The sequence below is a fragment of the Camelina sativa genome, chromosome 18 (assembly GCF_000633955.1).
Source record: "Camelina sativa cultivar DH55 chromosome 18, Cs, whole genome shotgun sequence".
Lineage (NCBI taxonomy): Eukaryota > Viridiplantae > Streptophyta > Magnoliopsida > Brassicales > Brassicaceae > Camelina > Camelina sativa.
Window position 1 is genome coordinate 615,079 of NC_025702.1, and position 20,741 is coordinate 635,819.

A 20,741-nucleotide genomic window follows, 5' to 3' on the forward strand; every position below is an offset into this window, starting at 1 on the left:
GTTTCAGACTTTCATCAACATATCTGACCAAAGTTCTCCAAGCCTAGCCATGTTCCTTCCCATTAATCCTGAAATGTCCCGACATACTCGTGGTGTAGATACGACTCTCTATATCTCATCCCCTCCCTCTGAGAAATACTATCCTTCTGATACAAGCCATTCTTCTATTCCTAACATCTACAGACCTCGATTTCAGCTCTTCTGAAGTTGGTCTTAACTTCTTCTGCATGTGTTTTTTAAGTGCCAATCAACCTTGTAGTCATGTTTTAAAGCATCAAACTCAGCCAAGTCATCTACACTCATCTCTGATCCATATTGCTTTGAAATCTGAGCAAACAACAACTAACGTTTCAGCTCCAAAATCGAAGTCCAATAAGGTTTCAGTTTAAAATTAAAACGCACTACACACTCAATACTTACATAACTAAAGAACCTAATCAGTTACACCTTTGGTTCCTGTAAAATGCTTACCTTCCTTCCCTTGGCCTTTGGGTATCAGTGTGACTTTCACCAGTGATTCATATATCCCAACGAGACTTCCTTCTTTGACATTTATAGGACCGGACTCTGTTTCCACGTCTGCTCCATCTGACATCCTAACAATCTCAGCCACCTCTCCACCTAGTTGATCACTGAAGCTCACTCTCACTTTCTTCATCCTCTTTCCGCACCTGCTATTGATTTGGTATTCTCTAAGCTAGCAATGATCTAATGTATATGATCAAACATTGCATTGGTAAATCTACGTCGATCAGTCACACCTCTGGTTCCTGTAAAAGATTTATCTCCCTTCCCTTTGCCTTTGGTTATCAGTGTGATTTGCACCAGTGATTCATATTTCCCAACGAGGCTTCCTTCTTTGACATTTATAGGACCAGGCTCTGTTTCCACGTTTGCTCTGTCTGTTTCCACGTTTGCTTCAGATGCGGTCTTCTCTAAGCTAGTAATTATCTCATATATATGACCAAACATTGCATTGGTAACTATCTGTACGTTTAAATCTAAACAACAGTAGTCATCAACAAGAGAAGAACTGAAGGACAGTCACTAGAGATGTTTGATATCTAGGTAAATCCAGGGGAGAAATAAGAAACAAAGATGGGAACATTGTACTACGTATTATTCCATGGTTCATGGTAGTTGCATAATAATTGATTTCTTAAGATATAAGCTACACGAGAATGGTTGAGAAAAGGTTCCTCATATCCATTTGGAAGCTGGGAGAGGTTGAGAAAAGCAAGTGTTAAGTAATTTTTTTTAAGTCATGATAAAATCCCCAACTAAATTCTGTAGTTAGTTGTTGTTCATTTAACACATCTTCTTAGTCCCCTTGTGTATTTTTTGTTATATGGCAGAAATATAAAAATGACCAAATATTTGACCAGCTGTTGTGTATTTTTGAAAAAAAAAATTTATCTAGAGAGAGCGAGAGAGAGAGTCGCTGCCGGTTTGCTAGCTCCGCCTCTCCGGTTGCCCTTCTGGCGCCGGAGAGGGCTCCATCCTTTGGTTTTCATCCTTGTAGTCTCTTAGTTGTCTTCTCCCGTTCCTTGTCTTCCTTTCGCCGGCGGTTTGGTGACTCTCGATGGTGGTGGTTCCGGTGATATCTCAGCGCGTGAAGCGAAGTCTCCGTCGGGTAGTGGTTGCTGGTGAAGGCTCTGGTGCGACATTGAAGGACAGAGTCGATTCTATGGCCAGATCTGGCGAATCTGGGTTGGGGACTACGATTGTTTCCGGCGGATTTGTCTCCGGCGGTTTGTTGGCTTCGGTGAGCAATGAGAGATGAAGCTTCTCTTCGACAAGCTTCTACGGTCGGGTTTGGGTTCTTATTCAGATCTTACCTCTCATTCTAGCCACGACGGTGTCTTGTAGCAAGGAGCGGTTTGTTTGGTTTCAGTCCGACCAAGGTGTGTGCCTCCGACAAAAGTGATTTAGCTCTTCGATCTTGCACTGCGAGGTGATGATTTGCTATTATGTGGTCCAATTTTTAATCTTGAGAAGATTAGCATTTTGGTTATTATATGGTTAGATTGGAGATGCATCTAGTTTGTCGGTTTTGTCTCACGACTCTTGGTCGGGTCCGTCGGATGTATTGTCTTTTTTTAGGTTTAGGACCGGAACAGTGAAAGCCAGAACGACCAAGCTATTATGATGATGCGCCTTCAGGTGTTGAAGCTATTGGGACAAGTTCTACATGTCGATCCAGAGGTTCTCATGGCTGGGATTTGTTTTTTTTTTCAGTATTAGTTTTGGTCTTCTCTGTGTTAGTTTTTGTTTTCGTGTCATTAGGTTAATTTAGGTGGTTTAAGAGATTACTTCACTCCGAGTCGTGGTGTGTTGTCTATCTCGTCGTGGTTAAAAAATACAATGGTTTTCGATTAGGTAGCGTTGGATCCGCTAGTTTTCCAGGGTTGTACTTGATCATCCATTGCATTTGGTCCAAGTCTTTAGTGATGAATGTATTGTGCCTTGATTTAGTTGTATGATCTTGTTTAATGGAAAGTTGATGTTTGAGCCAAAAAAAAAGAGAGACAAAGACATCAGACACATTTATCAGACAAAAGATATTCGCATAATAAAACACATTCCCATAATACGTAAGAATGATAAAGCATCTCAAGTTTTTTAAGTTACAAAAACAGGGGTGATAAAATGACAAGTGATAGAAAAGAGAGCGCAGTTTTATAGAGTGGTGGATATGGGAAATTGCGCTAGATCATACTCATAGAGAGCTTCTTCTTGCTTTCAGAAGCTTTGCGTTTGTGCATTGAGGCTTGTTGATGGCAAATAATTAGGCTTGGCGGTAGTAACGATATCAGATGGAAACCTTTCCTGAGACTGAACAGATCCCTTCAAATGATCAAGTCTCTGATCTGATTGGATTGTTTCCATACCGGTGGTAGAACAAGCGTGCAGCGAAGCTTTAGAGCCACCCTGTGAGGCCAATCTACATAATTAAAGACCAACTACAACCATCACCATCCATATATATATATAGATCTATATATGGCTAAGCTAGTAATTGATTGATATATATACACGAGAGAGAGAGAGTAATCAAATGGACACCTTAATGGCGAAGACTGAGGCAAGTTTTCCTGCTGTAATATTAAGAAGGGTTGTTAGCATTTTAGTACGTTTTTGAAACTTAATTGTCAAAAACATACATACACTATTTATAATAGAGAAAAGAGGGTGTTGTGAGATAGAGGATGGTAGAGATAAAATTCTGAGTGGGGCCAGGGGAGGGAAGAACATTACTAAAAAATCATAATTAATAGTTTTGAGAAAAAAAAAGAGAAAAAAAGAGGAGAGAGAGGAAGTTGGTTTGATTTTTTTTTTTTTAATTCTTCTTTCTTATATGCTCCCAACAATCTAAAACAAAATTGCTGGCTAATTAAAATTTATTTTTTAAAATTTTAAAGATAGATAAAAATCTATGTTTTTTATTTGTAATTTGATATGCATTTTGTTTGATGATTTTATTTGATAATGTTAAATATTTTTTACAAATTTTGTATCCCGCACACCTTATTAAGTGTGTAGATGTCTGTACACATTATTAAGAGTACAGATGTGTGTACCCATTATTAAGAGTACATATGTCTGTACACATTATTAAGTGTACAAATGTAATAATGTGTAAGGCTACAAAAGAGATATATATATATAATATATTTAAAAATTATTAAACAAAATTTATATCAAATTTTATATCAAATTTTAAAGAAAAAAATATAGATTTTTTTGTATTTAAAAAGTTTTCTAAAAAAAATTACATTAACAATTATTTGAAAAAAAATCAAGAAATGGAGAGAAAAATAGAGGTATAATGGCATAAATCTAATTAAGAAGATTGTTTAATGGCAAAAAAGGCTGAGAAAATAGACAAACAATGATAAATGTGGTTTTTTCTAATTATAAATAGTGAATATATCTTATTCCTAATTATGTTTGAAAAATGTATCATTTTGCCAAATATCTCTATTTAACAATCAAATCAGTAAAAAAACTAGTATAAAAAAGCATCACAACTTATTCAATTCCGACTTGCAAAATTAGTATATACAATATTTAAGAAGTAAGTAAGAGTATATATAACCAACCTGAGTATCAAATTTATCAGAGTCGCAAACCTGATGGTTTCCCTCACACACAACAGTCGGTTTTCCAGTCCGTTTTCCAGTCCGTTTTCCAGTCAGTTTTAGTGGACGATTACGGGCAGCGGTACGGTTCCGATCTATGAGCAGAGGATCTTTGATGTCAGCCAATTTGAGTCTTAAGCGATAACGTTCGTGTTTATATCGACCCATAACTAGCTGCGTGCGCCTCCTAAACAACTCCGGCCGGGAACCCTAGTATACCTACCGTGTATATATATATACACAACTAATATATATATTTTAACAAACCAACTAAATTATATCATCTCGGTTTATAATTTTAACCCTAGTATACCGTGTATAATACACAACTAATTTATATCTTCTAGGTTTATAATTTTCAACTAACAATCCGGCCCATACATACTATTATTTATACCCGAACTATTTTTGGGTTGAGAAGCAAGGAGGTGAGGATGAAACCGCTGATGCAACCAAAGAAGCCGAACAGCAAGAACAGAAAGATGCTGAAGACAAGGTATAGTCTTCAATTACAGCTATTGCAACATCTTATGAACTCCTATGTAAAGTTTGAATGTTTGCTAATACTACACAACTCCTATGTTTGAGTCCATGCAACAGCTGGTCACAAGTCACAACTCCTATATGTTCTATGATCAGAAGTCTTGAAACGCTGCTCGTGAAACGAACTGCTAGTGGTGATGGTATCAACAATTTCGTTATTGAGGTGTCATCTTTGCAGAGTCTATCAATTCATGATGAAAATGACGGCCGGGGTAGAGCATTGGGGATACGTGATTAATAATACTCCTTCTTTAAAAAACTTGCACATAGCACATTCATATATATGGAGAAGGGTCCTGAAGTTTGTTTAACTGAGACGAGTCTTCTGAATCTGGTAGAGGCGAAAATTTCATGTGAAACAATCAATGAGAAGCTTTTGGAATCTCCAACTTCAAGTATTAATCACGTATTCCTTGAAGTTTGTTTAAGTGAGACGACTTCTCTCAAAGTTTTTCCTTAATTTCAAAAATAAATAACATTTGACTATTTCAAATAGTTTTACTTATTTCATTTATTTATTTTAATGACAATATAAACTAAAAAACTATACTATATATATTTTTCGATAAATAATATAATTATTTCAAGTTATTTTGTTGTAAACCATTGAAGATGGATCTCCATAACCGGCCCATACAAGTCCACGTTCATAAGGTCCATTATTACTATCTATTCCCACCGTCAATAGGTTTTGGATTTTGTGTACTTGTATATATATGTACTCTCTATTGAATGAATAAGAAAAGTTTAAGTTTCATAACACGTTATTAGCAAGAATTTGCTCTAACAAAAAGAAGAAAAATCCCCTAACCCTAAATCGCTAAAAACCGCACATCAGCCCTTGTTCGTTCAAGCTCACCGTTCGTGACAGCTCGTGATCAGCTCGTTTGTTTTCCGTGGTCTTTAGTTCCCGGACCAATCCATTCAACCCAATCGGTGATCAAGGTAAACAATCAAACTCATCGGACACATACCGAATTTGATCCCTAATTATATTTGAACCCTAAAATCTACATATACACAATCAACAAATCGAAATCCTAAAACTATAAACCCTAAGTATCCTAAACCCTAAGTCACGATTTTTGAAACCCTAATAAAACTTTAAAATCCGATTGTTTGAGGTTTAGAATTGCTTAGGATGAATTGATTGTTATTATTTGATTGTTCTATGTTTTGCATGAAATCCTAAAATTCAAATCTTAAAATCGAAACCCAATTTGGATAACTCTGAAACTTGTATGTTAGATTCTCCTAAACTTACTTTGGCTTTATCTCTAGTTTATTTAAATTCTCCTAAAAAATACTAGACCCTTATCCTTAACTTAATTTAACCCTAATCCTATCTAAAAGAGGAGAACCTAACTAAAAAAAAGGAAAACCTTAACTGTTTGCATAATGTTTTCTTATTCATACTAGATCATAATTTGTCTAGGATTGTTTCATGCATAAAATAACCACGCGATCATGTAAGAAATCACTTCCTAGGACCAGCATGATTCGGTCTTAAAAACTGCATGGCCTAGAACTAAATTGATTGCTGAAACATGTTCTTTTGTATGTGTGATGATGATGAATGTTGATAGAGATGATGGATGAACAGGTGGATGCAAGGTGTTTCAATTACCCTTATGCTGTTGTAGCATAAAGGATGTCAATCCATAATGAGTGTGATGCAAGCAATCATGATGTGAATACTTATCTAAGTCAAGCCAAATGTGATGAATGTTTTTATCTAGCAACCTAATGATAATGATGAAATGCAGAATGTAAAGCTACTAAGACAAGATACTAAATGCAAAGTAAACTGTGAAAACAAAGCAGTGATGATGCTAAACAGGCACATGAATTAAACTAATGCAAGACAAGTTATGAAACAGAATCAAGCAGAAATAAAATGAATGTAACAGGAATGGAATAGGAAATGAAACAGGTAAATGCAAAACATAAACAAGAACTCTGGATGGAGCTCGAGCAAGCACTCGATCGGATGCTCGATCGAGTGGATGGTCGAGTGAACTTGCGGATGTAAGACAGAGACAGGACAACAATGAAAACATAGCAAAACAAAAGTGAATCAAACAACAAGCAATTAACAGGATTTAAACAGAGAAATCAATAACAAAGAAAGGTCCTAAGGATAGATTCATGGGCTGGGCTTAAGCTATGGTTATCTAGATTGATCAACAAACCTCAGTCAACAATGAGCTATCTCTAGACAATGATCTTCCAATACTTGTTAATCCATTCTCATGGCAATAACAATCAAGCTTAGATACTCTTAGACCTAGCTCTCACTAGCTATTACATATAAAAACAGACATTAAAACCCAGATCATTATTGTCAAAAATCACACAAAACATCTAATCTCTTAGCATGCTTCATGATAATCTCTAGACTTAGCCTTATCTAGCAACTTAGACATTGGTGTGATGCTAAGAAGCTTAAAGTCTATCCTTACATTCTCAATATAAGAACAACATAGAGCATATCTAATCTAGAAGAGATGTACAACAATAAAGCTTGATCAATCTAAACACCCATAACCTTTACCCAACCTAATCCATCCTTAAGATCCTAAGCCACTACTCACAATCACAAAACATGATGAACAAAATCATAAACCCAGAAATCAATAAAACTTGCATGATTAGAAAGATGAGATAGAGATCTACAATATTGAAGAAGAAATCAAACTCAAATTCTTAATACTTGAGTTATGGAACCAACAAGTATCAAAAGATTTCTTAAGATGGTACAAAAGTGGCTAATGATCTAAGCAAAAGTAGATAATCCCAAAAAGGGTAAATACTAGGTTTTTGTGGCTACAAGATATTATTTCTGACTCTCTCTCTGACTTTTGGGCGGCCATGAGGTACAAGGGACTTATATAGAAAAGTGGGGAAGCCCTAAATCTATAAGCAAACAAACTAGGGAGGCGACTCGGTCAACTCGACCATGTGCTTGGTCGAGTGCCTACTGGAGTGGCCTCTCTTCTGCTTCTTCCATCCGGTCGAGTCCTTCTCCGCACACGGTCGAGTGTCTGGTCAAGTGGGCAGTCGAGTGGGCTTCAGGACCTTGATTCTTCAGCTCTAGCTCCCTTGTTTTCTTCACCTGATAGCTCCAATCCTCTTCAACATTCCTTCCATGCTCCTTAGGATCCAAAATCACCTGTTTATGCAAGAAACTATGAAAATGTAATGCAAATCTACTCTAATGCATAAACAGTCCTAAAGCTACTCAATAATGGCCAAACTAGATAGTAAATCATGCAAAAGATGTGAATATACTAAGGTAAAACAAGGTGAAATATATGAACATCAATTGCATGTTTCGGTCTTAAAAACCACATGACATGATTTAAATCGATTGCTTATGTGTCTTATAGATGTCAAAGATCAACAATCTCCAATATGCTGCACTTAATGTCTCTGGTGACAACTACTTACAATGGGCTTTGGATACTAAGATTACCCTGAAATCAAAGGACCTCTGCGAATGCATTGAGGATAACAATGAGGCCACTGAAAAAGAAAGATATAAGGCGATTCTCCTCATACGCCATCATCTTGCACCGAGTCTCAAACCAGTACCTTACCATTGAGAATCCTCTTGATCTTTGGGTAGAGTTAAAAAACAGATATGATCACCAAACGATAGTGCTTTTACCAAAAGCCCAGTTCGATTGGAAGAATCTCATAATCCAGGATTTTAAATCCGTGGATGAGTATAATTCAGAACTATTTAAGATAGTTTTAATCTTGAAATTATGTGGTAAGGAGCTTACTGAGGAAGACTTGCTAGAGAAAATATTCTCAACCTTTCACACAAATAACATACTGCTTCAGCAACAATATCGTGAAAAGGGTTTTACTACATATGCAAGTCTAATCTCTTATTTGCTACTTGTTGAGCAAAACAGTAAGTTATTGCTGATGAATAGTGTAATGAGACCTCCTGGTTCTGCCCCATTACCAGAAGCCCACAAAGCTGATATGACCAATAAAGAGCCTAAGGAGCCTAAAGAGACTAAAGAGTCTAACTACGTCCATATGGACAAGAATCACGGCCGTGGCCGTGGTAGAGGACGTGGCGGTCGTGGCAATTACCAAGGAAACCATTATGATGGTCATGACCGTGGGAATCGATCCAAATTTGGTCGTGGTCGAGGTAGAGGCCGCAGAATTTTCAAACCGCAACACAAGACCAAATCCGTTTGCCACATATGTGGTATGGGGAACCATTGGGCAAAGACGTGCAGGACACCAAATCACCTTGTTGATCTCTATCAAGAGAGTGTGAAAAAAAATTCAGAAACTAACTTGGTTCATCTCGATGGTGAAGGAGATTTTGACCATGAGAAAGATGATCTATTGGATTATGAAACTTCAGATTGTCTAAAAGAGGATAATTAAATTTAGACACCTCTTGTTTGGACTTATTTTTATTTTTATTTTTAATTTCCATGTTTTAGGATTTTTGATTTTGGTTTAAATTCAATTATTTTATATACATTTGTTTGCTTTATTCCTTTATGTCTAAAAAATAATTATTGTCCATATTAAGAAATGACTGAGGACATGAACATACTTGTGGTGGATAGTGGATCAAGCCACACGATTTTGAAGGATAAGAGATATTTTGTGAATCTCACTTTGAAAAACGTCAATATTAGCACAATAGCGGGTATAGCTAGTCTGATTGAAGGCTATGGTCAGACCCATATTCTTTTACCAAAGGGCCCGCATCTTGAAATATCAGATGCTTTATATTCACCCAGCTCAAAGAGGAGCTTATTGAGTTTCAAAGATATTCGTTTGAATGGTTTCCATATTGAAACTAAGGGTGAAGGGAACCAAGAGTTCCTACACATTACTGAGATCGCCCAAAGTTTTAAGAAAGTCCTAGAGACTATACCCGCATTATCTACTGGCCTTTACTATGACAAAATAAATATGATAGAAGCTAATATGGCAATGAACAAGATGTTCAATGAACAATTCACTTTATGGCATGACCGGTTTGGCCATCCCGATTCTAACATGATGCGTAAGATAATCTTAAATTCAAAAGGGCACACTCTAAAAGAGAGACGAGTTATCCCTAAGAATCTCATGTGTGTATCATGTGCACAAGGGAAACTCATTATAAGGCCATCACCAGTCAATGTAACTAAAGAAACTTTAAATTTTCTGGAAAGGATACAAGGAGATATATGTGGACCAATACACCCACCATGTGGGACGTTTAGATATTTTATGGTCCTCAATGATGCATCGACCAGATGGTCGCATGTTTGTCTATTATCCACTAGAAACCTAGCGTTTTCTAGATTGCTGGCCTATATCATACGTCTGCGAGCACACTTTCCAGATTTTCTACTTAAGACTAAACGTCTAGATAATGCTGGTGAATTTACATCCCAAGCGTTTAATGATTATTGTATGTCCATGGGGGTAAGTGTGGAACATCCCGTGGCACATGTACATACACAGAATGGATTAGTTGAATCCTTCATTAAACGAATTCAATTGATTGTTCGACCATTACTCATGAGGTCGAAGCTTCATGTGGCGCCTTGGGGACACGCGGTATTACATGCAACAGAACTTATACGCATCAGGCCATCTAGTGAGCATAAATATTCGCCATCCCAATTACTCACGGGTCATGAGCCAGACATATCCTATCTAAAGACATTTGGGTGTGCCGTTTATGTACCCATTGCACCACCGCATAGAACAAAGATGGGACCTCAAAGGAGGATGAGAATATATGTTGGATATGATTCTCCCACCATCATTAAGTATCTAGAGCCAACCACGAGTGATCTATTTAAGGCTAGATACGCAGATTGTCAATTTGCTGAATCTGAATTCCCTACATTAGGTGGAGAGACAAACAAGCTGGTCAAAGAGATATCATGGAATCAAACATCCTTGAATTGGCAAGATCCTTGGATTCTGGAATGTGAAGCAGAGGTCCAAAAGATTATACATTTACAAAAGCTAGCTAATCAATTGCCAGATTCCTTTGCTGACCCAAAGAAAGTTACAAAATCGTACATACCAGCTTGTAATGCACCAATACGTATTGATGTTCAAAAGGGACACAATCAAGTTGCTACAGAGTCTAAGGCACGTTTGAAACGTGGTAGACCAATAGGTTCCAAAGATAAGAACCCTCGGAAATCAAACAAAGGTGCAAATAAAACCGAGGTTAAGGAAACCATAAACATGGCCGCGGTAGAACCTATCAATGAGGTTTGGGACGCTGAACCTCAAGGTCCTGAAGGTATTGATAATAATGAGATCTCAATAAACTATATCATGTCTGGAATTCAATGGAACTGAAAAGATGTCAACATTGATGAAATATTTGCATATAAGGTAGCACTTGAAATGAATGAGGATCATGAACCCACATCTATATTAGAGTGCACTCAAAGACCAGATTGTCTAAGATGGAAAGAAGCCATACACGTGGAGTTGAATTCATTAAAGAAAAGGAATGTGTTTGTCCGATCATAAGGACACCATTCGATTTAAACCAATGGGACACAAATGGGTGTTTGTGAGGAAAAGAAATGAGCATAATGAAATCGTGAGATATAAGGCACGACTTGTAGCACAAGGATTCTCAAAAAGACCGAGGATAGATTATGAAGAGACATACTCCCATGTGGTGGATGCAACAACTTTTAGATTTTTGATAAGTTTGGCTATAAGAGAAAGTCTTGATCTGCGGCTAATAGATGTAGTGACCGCATATTTATATGGTTCCACCGGATAATGAAATATATATTAGATACCAGAGGGTATTGAGCTCAATGATAAGAAAGATTCTCGAGAACAGCACTGCATAAGGCTAAACAAATCCCTTTATGGACTGAAACAAAGTGGGCATATGTGGTGCAATAGATTGTGTGAGTACCTAGTCAAAGAAGACTATAAGAATGATCCCATCAGTCCATGTATTTTTATAAAGAAGTTTGCAAACAAAGGGTTTGTAATCATAGCAGTATATGCGGATGATTTGAACATCCTAGGAACCTCTGGGGAAATTTCCCAAACAGTTGAATATCTCAAGAAAGAATTTGAAATGAAAGACCTAGGTAAAACTAAGTTTTGTTTGGGATTGCAGCTTGAGTACATAAATGATGGAATCTTTGTAAATCAAATGGCATATACTGAAAAGGTACTCAAGAGATTCAATATAGACCAGGCCCACTCATTGCCTAGCCAATGGTCGTGAGAAGCCTCAATTTGGACAGTGATCCATTTGGTCCAAATAAGGCGATGAAGAAGTTCTCGGTCCTGAAGTGTCATATCTCAGTGTCATAGGAACTTTAATGTATTTGGCTAGCCACACTAGACCAGATATTTTTTTTTCTGTGAACCTCCTATCGAGATTTAGTTCATGTCCGACCCAAAGGCACTGGAACAGTATCAAACATCTATTGCGTTACCTACAAGGAACGATGGATTTGGGTTTATTTTATACTAACCATAACAAAGAAGGTTTAGTTGGTTTTGCTGATGTAGGTTATCTATCGGATCCACATAATGCTAGATCTCAAACCGGCTATGTGTTTATGCATGGTGGTACAACAATTTCATGGCGTTCAATGAAACAGACCATTGCGGCCACTTCATCTAATCATGCAGAAATTTTGGCTATACATGAGGCCAGCCGTGAGTGTGTTTAGTTGAGATCAATGACTCAACATATCAGATCAGATTGCGGCATGGCCGATGACAAGGAACCGACCATCATATATGAAGACAACACAGCTTGCATCGCACAGCTCAAGGAAGGTTACATCAAGGGGATCGGACGAAGCATATTTTGCCTAAGTTCTTTTTCACACATGAACTACAAAAGGCCGGTGAAGTTCAAGTGGTACAAATCCAATCTAGCGGCAACTCAGCCGATCTTTTCACCAAGTCATTACCAACATCAACATTCAGGAAGCTCACGCATTAGATTGGGATGCGTATACTCAAGGACCTTTAGTGATGTTCAGAACAAGGGGAGTAATACGTGATGTACTCTTTTTCCTTCACCATGGTTTTGTCCCACTGGGTTTTCCTGGTAAGGTTTCAATGAGGCAGCATCCCCAAGCGTATTATGATGATCTCTTAGCATCTACATGGTTATGTCATCCAAAGGGGAGTGTTGTAAACCATTGAAGATGGATCTCCATAACCGGTCCATACAAGTCCAAGTTCATAAGGCCCATTATTACTATCTATTCCCACCGTCAATAGGTTTTGGATTTTGTGTACTTGTATATATATGTACTCTCTATTGAATGAACAAGATAAGTTTAAGTTTCATAACATATTTAATATTTTATGTTCTTAAACCATTTGAATAGGTCAATATCTTGGACTAATAAAATTAGAGAAATTCTTTTAGATAGCCCAAGAACAATTCTTTTAGATAGCCCAAGAACAATTTGTACAAAAGAATAATAGCACACAAGGGCGAAATTCAGAATAATAGCATTAATTATATTGGAAAATTATTCAATTAATCTTAATGAATAAAAAATTAACTGTATTTTTTATACAGATATTCAATTATTCTTAAAAATCTAAAATTCAAAAGTGATTTTTTTTTCTTTTCAAAAACCGTTCTAGGTTTCCTTTACTAAATATGTCATTCATTATTAAAAATTAGTTTACTGTTCCTAAGATTCTAAGAACATTTTTTTTAGTCTTCCAAACATTTCACATTTATTTGGAGAAATTGTTGTTTAGACCTTCAGTTTCTAATGACCCTTAATTTGGAACTTATGATTCTATTTGGTCATTAGTCAACATTAGTCAACTATATTATATATTTTTTTGATAAATAATATAATTATTACAAGTTATTTAATATTTTACGTTCTTAAACCATTTGAATAGGTCAATATCTTGGACTAAGAAAATTAGAGCAATTCTTTTAGATAGCTCAAGAACATTTTTTACAAAAGAATAATAGCACACAAGGGTGAAATTCAGAAAAAATAGCATTCATAATATTGGAAATTATTAAATTAATCTTAATGAATAATTTTTTTTATAGAAAATATTAAATTATTCTTAAAAACCAAAATTCAAAAGTGATTTTTGTTTCTTTTCAAATACCATTCTAGGAATCATTTACTAAAATATATGTAATTCATTATTAAAAATTAGTTTACTCTTCCTAAAGTTCTAAGACCATCTTTAGTCGAGAACAGGTAAATGTTGCTCAGAAAACAAAACAAAAAAATATTATACATATTCTTTTTTTATTTATTTATTAATATATGTATCACTGAATAACTGACACATGTCTCTTTAGTCTGAGAAACGTTTCTCCAGATTCTCCATCAAGCAACGATTCCTCTTGTTTTTTCTCTCTCTCTTCTTTTTGTTATTTTTTTAATAAAAGCAATTGCAAGAGCAACCCCTACTAAACCCCTACTAATTATGCTCTAAGAACATCTTTTTAGTTCCCTACCAGAAAAGAACATCTTTTTAATCTTCCAAACATTTCATATTTATTTGGAGAAATTGTTGTATAGAGCTTCGGTTGGTAATGACCCTTCATTTGGAAGTTATAATTATATTTGGTCATATAGTTCAACTTCGAACATCAGCTAGTCAAATCTTTGTTATTACATCGGATCTCACCAACACTGGTTGGGAAAATATATTTTAAACTTTATTCCCCGTTAATATGTATATTTGTGTTTTCTTTTGCATAAAATGTAACTAATCCTTTTGAATTTTTTTTTCCACAGATATGAACCGGTGGCATATGTATTTTGGTATCTCAATATCTTGAGAGTCCAATATCCTTCTGAACCACTCATTAGTGAGTATACTACTTCATTAGAAATGAAGTATTATGGTTTGGAATATGATATTAGTGAACAAGCTGAAATGAGAGAAATTCTAAAATATTCAACGTCACATAATATAAGAGTAGACTTCTATTCTAATACATTCACGAATAAAGGTAAACTAGGTAATAACCGCATTATATGTGGGATAAATCAAGTCAAATAAAATTATTACAAGTAAAATTATTATTTGGAATTTATTTTATTCAAATTTAAATTTAATTATTTTGTGTAAAAATATATTTCACCCATGAAATGTGGAATATAATGTAATTATTATGATAATTGTGATAATGTTATTTATTTTTAAGATTCTTGTAATAATTATTTTTTAGTATATATACTTCCTTTGTTTCATAAAGAGTGTCATTTTACAATTTTTTTTTGTCATTTTACATTTCCAATGCACTATTTTATTTTTTAATGCATCTTTTTCATTAGATTTTCTAGTTTTACCCTTAATCTATGGCTAAATTAACCCATTAAACATTTATTAAATAAGGGCATATATGTATATTCTAATATTTGCTTAATTTGTGTGAAATGTGTCAATGACATTTATTGTGAAACAGAGGGAGTATTTGAATAGTCATCAAATTTTTGAAAATCGGAGAATAAGTTTTGTATTTCAAAAAGTTAAATAGATGAATAAGTTTTTTAATATTTTATAAAATGTAATTTACTTTAAATCATTAAATATGTTATGAAAATGATAATTAAATTATTAACTATATATATATTTTTTAATAGTTGATGAAGTCTTTCATTTTAAAAAACTAATAGAAAGAAACATTACCTTATATATTCTAATGACACATTTATGTAAATAATAATGAAATAAAGATTTCCTTATATATTTTAATGGCACATTTATAAATCAAAAGACTTATTTTTGTAAATATGTTTATTTGAGATGCTTAATTGTAATTAAATTTCCAAATCTCTCTCACGACAACACATCAGCATTTTCAACAAAAAGCTTCTCTATTAATATATAGAGAATTATTTATTCCAATTAGTTTTTCTTGAAAATTTTATTTGAAACAAAAAATGTTGCCAAATTCATGAATAAAGGTAAATTATCGTTCTCTTTGTATATGGTTTCAAACAAAACCATACTCCAATGCCAAATACAAAATAGAGAATTTTCCAGCTCACTATATACAAAGAAGAGGTATACAGTAAAACCTCTATAAATTAATACTCTATAAATTAATAAATACTATAAATTAATAATTTTGCTAGTTCCAAGTTGGGACAGTGTAAAAAATAACAAAATTCGATAAGATAATAAGATAATATTTTTTTTGAAATCCCCATGTAAAATATGTTCCCAATAATATCATAAATTAATAATCATGTAAATTTACATATATATATATATATGCTGATATAGTAAATTATGTTTCTCGTAAACTTCATATCTATAAAACAATTGTTATGTGTATTTTCAAACTATAATGATATAAAATATTCTATAACATTTCATAAAACAGCTAAAACGTTTTAAAGTTCTCAATTTCTAAATATGCATCATTTAAATTTTGATAGTTTGATAGACTATTAAAATACGATAATTGATATTCTTATTCATAAATTTGAATATTTATGTCATGTGTATAAGTGAATGTGTCTATAATATTTGTAATTCATTGTCAATAATATCTTTTAATTATTTCAAATTCAATTCCAATACCAAAAAATTTACAACATCCAAAATTTTAATCTTATTTTGCAAATATTTCTCAATTCATAATTTTTTAAAAATGAAACAATTAAAAATATACCTATAAATTAATTATTAATTTATATTATAAAATAATAATTATTAATTTATAGATAAATTAATATCACTATAAATTAATAAAATTCCTTGGTTCTAACATTATTAATTTATAGAGGTTTTACTGTATATCATTATACTTCTTTAGCATGGGAAAATAACATCTTGGAGCTGAGGTTTGATAGCTTTACATCTTGGAGCTGAGGTTTGATAGCTTTACTGGAAAATTCAAAGATTTCATTTCATAAAATTTGGAAGATAATCAAATCTTTTATTACCAAGGAAGAATTCTTTAAGGTATGTCAATATGCTTTTTAGTTTCCCAATTTCCATAGAATACAAACGTCTACGTTCTATGTTTAATTTTGTATATGTTTGTATTAAATTATGTTTCCATATATTACCGTTCGAGAATAACCAGAAGTTTCAATGCTGGCATGAAGGGACTTTACTAAAGTAGTATATGGGATTAAAGCATTCGAAATACATCAGAAAAAGAATCTGAAAAGAAAATAAATGAAAACCAAAGAAGAAAAAGAGGGGGGGAGTTGTTAATTTGGAGAAGTCATACATGCAATGCAAACAAATGATTATAATGGAGTGACGATGATCCAAAGAGGATTGGTGACAAATCAAATCAAGATGAGCAGCAGCCTGATTGCTGGTTCACTGGTTGCCCGCGAATCTGGACCGTAGGTGGCTTGGCACCTCCAGCTGGTTGGCTCGCCATTCTGCAAAAGAACATCACCAAAACCAGTTTAAGCAAACGGTTAAGGAGTTCTTCACAAGTAAAATTAACATGTAACTTCTAACCTTGTCTTAATTGCGGAAGTCATGGCCATGAAAGCATCTTCCACATTGGTTGCAGTTTTAGCACTTGTTTCCAAGAATGGGATCCCAAGTTCATCTGCAAAAGCCTGTGAAACAAGGAGAAGAGACAACAACAACAATGTTATCATCTTTCAGACAAGGTTTACGTGGATAGAGAAGGTCACTTGGTTGGTTATAGTGTTACCTTAGCAGTCTCAGTGGATACAACTTTCTGTGATGTGAGATCGTTCTTGTTCCCAACCAGTAGCTTGTTAACATTTTCGCTAGCGTAACGGTCAATTTCATTCAGCCATTGTTTGACGTTGTTGAAGCTCTCTTGGTCAGTGACATCATAAGTGACCTGTAGGAGATAGTAAACTGTGAGGGAGAAGAAGCAAAGTATGTATCAAGTAACAAGAAGGTGAGTGGCTAATTAGAGTTGAGAGTATTATACAATGATTCCATGAGCTCCTCTGTAGTAGCTGCTAGTGATTGTCCTGAAACGTTCTTGGCCTGCTGTGTCCCACTGTAGACACAGGCGATTACCAAAAACAGTTATTATAGTTTTCCATCCAAAAGTTTAACTAATTATGATTGATTGTATATGCCTCTCTCAGAAACACTTACGATCTGGAGCTTGATGGTCTTTCCGTCTTGTTCGACTGTGCGGATTTTCTGTAACACATCACAAGTAAAGATTAAGAGACATGTAAACGATGTTTTCGTTTCATGTCATGTAATACAAATGAGTGATTGCAACGATAGAAAATATGCTTACAAAGTCAACACCAATGGTGCTTATGTAGCTATCCAGGTAAGAATCGTCCTGTACACATACAAATTTCAAGATATCAGGAAATAAAGAACACAAAGAAGCAAAAGTGACAACTGTACAATCCAATGGAGTAATGAATTTAGAGCCAACTAGTATTGAACACTCCAATATGTGATCTTCAAAGACCCATAATTTGTTTTTGTGTGTGTATGTGTTCAATTTGAGAAAGCAATAAACCAAAACAAAGATGATCAAAATCCAGACAATCATAAAGAGTTGTGTGGCAAAATTACTTACTGCAAATCTAAGAAGCAAGCAGGATTTTCCGACACCAGAATCACCGATAAGCAAAAGCTTGAACAGATAGTCACTGCAACGAAAAGAGAATAAAAACATGAATATCTCAGTGAAAGCTCCTAAACTCAGAAAATATGATCTTTTGCCATGTTTTCACTCTGCATCTCACAAATTACAAACGCAAGAAAGATATGTAAAATGGATCCTATATGTCGAAATACATGAATTAAAAGGCAAAACTGTGTCACAAACGACGATAATCAAAAGAGAAATCGCAGATCTCGATAGTGTATCACTGGATCTCTAACTAACCTAGATAAAAAGATCCATCCATGGACCCGAGAATTCCAAAAACCTAGAATCGATCAGACAAACGAAAAAGACCTAAAACGAGCAGAATTGGGCAGATTCAGTTAACCTAATCTACCTACCAAACAAACAAAGATCCAAAGCAAAATCGAACAAAAATCACCAAAACACATGTAAAAGCGTGTCGATCCGAAGCAACAACAGATACATAAAGATAACAAAAGAGAGAAAGAGAAGGTTCTTTACTATTCAGGATTCATTATATAGATCGATCTTCCAACGAGAGAATCTCCGGCGATTAGTTTTCAGCAATCGTCGTTCGTCGTGTACAAAACAAATAACGCGAGAGAGAGAGAGAGAGAAGAGAGACGTGAATATTTGTTTTGTAATTTTTTATATTCTTTATTGGCTTTGGGTTAATATATACTTTATTTATTTATTTAGTGCTCTTTTTTTGTTTCTTTTTTTTCTTTATTTGTTAATGACGCGCGGTTAAGAAAATAATAGACGGACCCAACCTTTTCAACATTATAAATACGTTTTTTTTTAATAATAATGTTCGAATGCTGGGTGACGTGGCATAGCCAAACTCAGAGAGATACGTGTAACTAGACAAAACAACCAATCTGTATTTTCTTTCTTTCCTTTTTGATTCTATACAATCGGAGAATAAACTACATTTACGACACGTTAAATTTCGCATCTAATTAACTTGTAAGATATTCTTTAAATTAATATTAGATATAAATTAATATTAGATATAAATTAATAATTTTTTTTGGTTTCGAGTTGTATCGATATAAAAAATAATATTATTCGATAAAATAATAAAATAATTTTTTTTTTGAAAATCTTATGTAAAAATATAGTACCAACAATATTATAAATTAATACTGATATACACTAAATATCTTATTATATAAAGTTTGATTCTCAAAGTTAAAAACTTATCAGATCATGACACGTATCAGTTTTAACGATTAAATATCCAAGTTAATAACTCATCAGATTATGACACATGTCAATTTTAACAATCAGAAATCACATATCAAAATTAGTAACTTATCAGATCTTGACACGTGTCAATTTTAACGATCAGAAATCACAGCTTTCAAGCTTGGTAAAATGATGCATAAGATAATTGTAATATTATTATATTAAAAAAAACTTAGTTAATCCTAAAAAGAAAAGGATTGTAAATACATCCCTCCATATCACCAAATAGATGATGACATATTTTTCTCCAAATAAAATAATTTCGACTAGCTTTGTTTTTCTTGGTAAAAATTTATTTTTGTTTTTATTAACCTTTTGTTTGACACATCATCGTTCTTGAACAAGTCTCGCAGGCAATTTTTTTGTTGTCTAATCGAAGCAACTATATAAAAAATGTCTAGATATTACCACATATTTTCATCGTCGTTTCTTTGAATTTTGTTTTGTTTCTCAATTTCATAATGCATACTACAAAATCTTTGACTTTGAAGTGTTAAGAAAGTTTCTTATGCATAATTACTAAAGTTTTTGGTAAAATTTTTTTCACGGTGTTATTATTATTTCTATTAATTTGCATGAAAAGTAGCATAGAAAAAAGATGAATACACAAATGCAAGATAACAACAAAGATTATTATATAACACTAGATTAACTAAACATAAAACGTTCTTATCGTGAACGATAGAACATCTCAAAAGAAAGTGGGAAGCAAATTTTTTTAAAAAACGCTAGGCTTATTGGAATAAACTTTCTCATAAAATATAAAAAGGATTAAGAAAATATACAAAAACTTATTAATTCTAAAAAATGTAAATACTCACTTCTATATAAACATAGACCGTCTTATATTATTTATCTAACAAAAAGTTTTTACTGGTAACCATTAGAGGAACAAATGGAAAATGAATAAAAAGAACAATGCGGAATGGAATAAACAATTATTGAGGAATGAAAAGAAAAAATGCAGAGAAGGAACAAACCAATAATTGGTGACCAAACAACAATAACAATATTTTTTAAAAATGTATTAAATATTAAATAAATCTTTCAATAAAAATATGAAATACTACTTTTAATGAATATAAAATAAAATTTACATTTGATTTAAAAATAAATTTGTGAATAAAATTTCAGATACATCATATTAAATACGGATAGTTAATCTTAACCTACAATAAAATTTTAAGAACAATTTAAAATATTCT

At 33.7% G+C, this 20,741-nt stretch overlaps 1 protein-coding gene across 1 annotated transcript; it reads right to left on the bottom strand.

Moving 5' to 3' along the window:
- Positions 16,774-18,936, bottom strand: LOC104760168 (ras-related protein RABD2b). The gene is made up of 8 exons (XM_010483047.2): positions 18,787-18,936; positions 18,232-18,304; positions 17,938-17,985; positions 17,787-17,834; positions 17,614-17,685; positions 17,365-17,520; positions 17,163-17,266; positions 16,774-17,080 (listed from the first exon to the last, which is right to left on the bottom strand). Exons 1-8 carry the CDS (start codon positions 18,798-18,800, stop codon positions 16,987-16,989), a joined length of 609 nt encoding a protein of 202 aa, XP_010481349.1. The 5' UTR covers positions 18,801-18,936; the 3' UTR covers positions 16,774-16,986.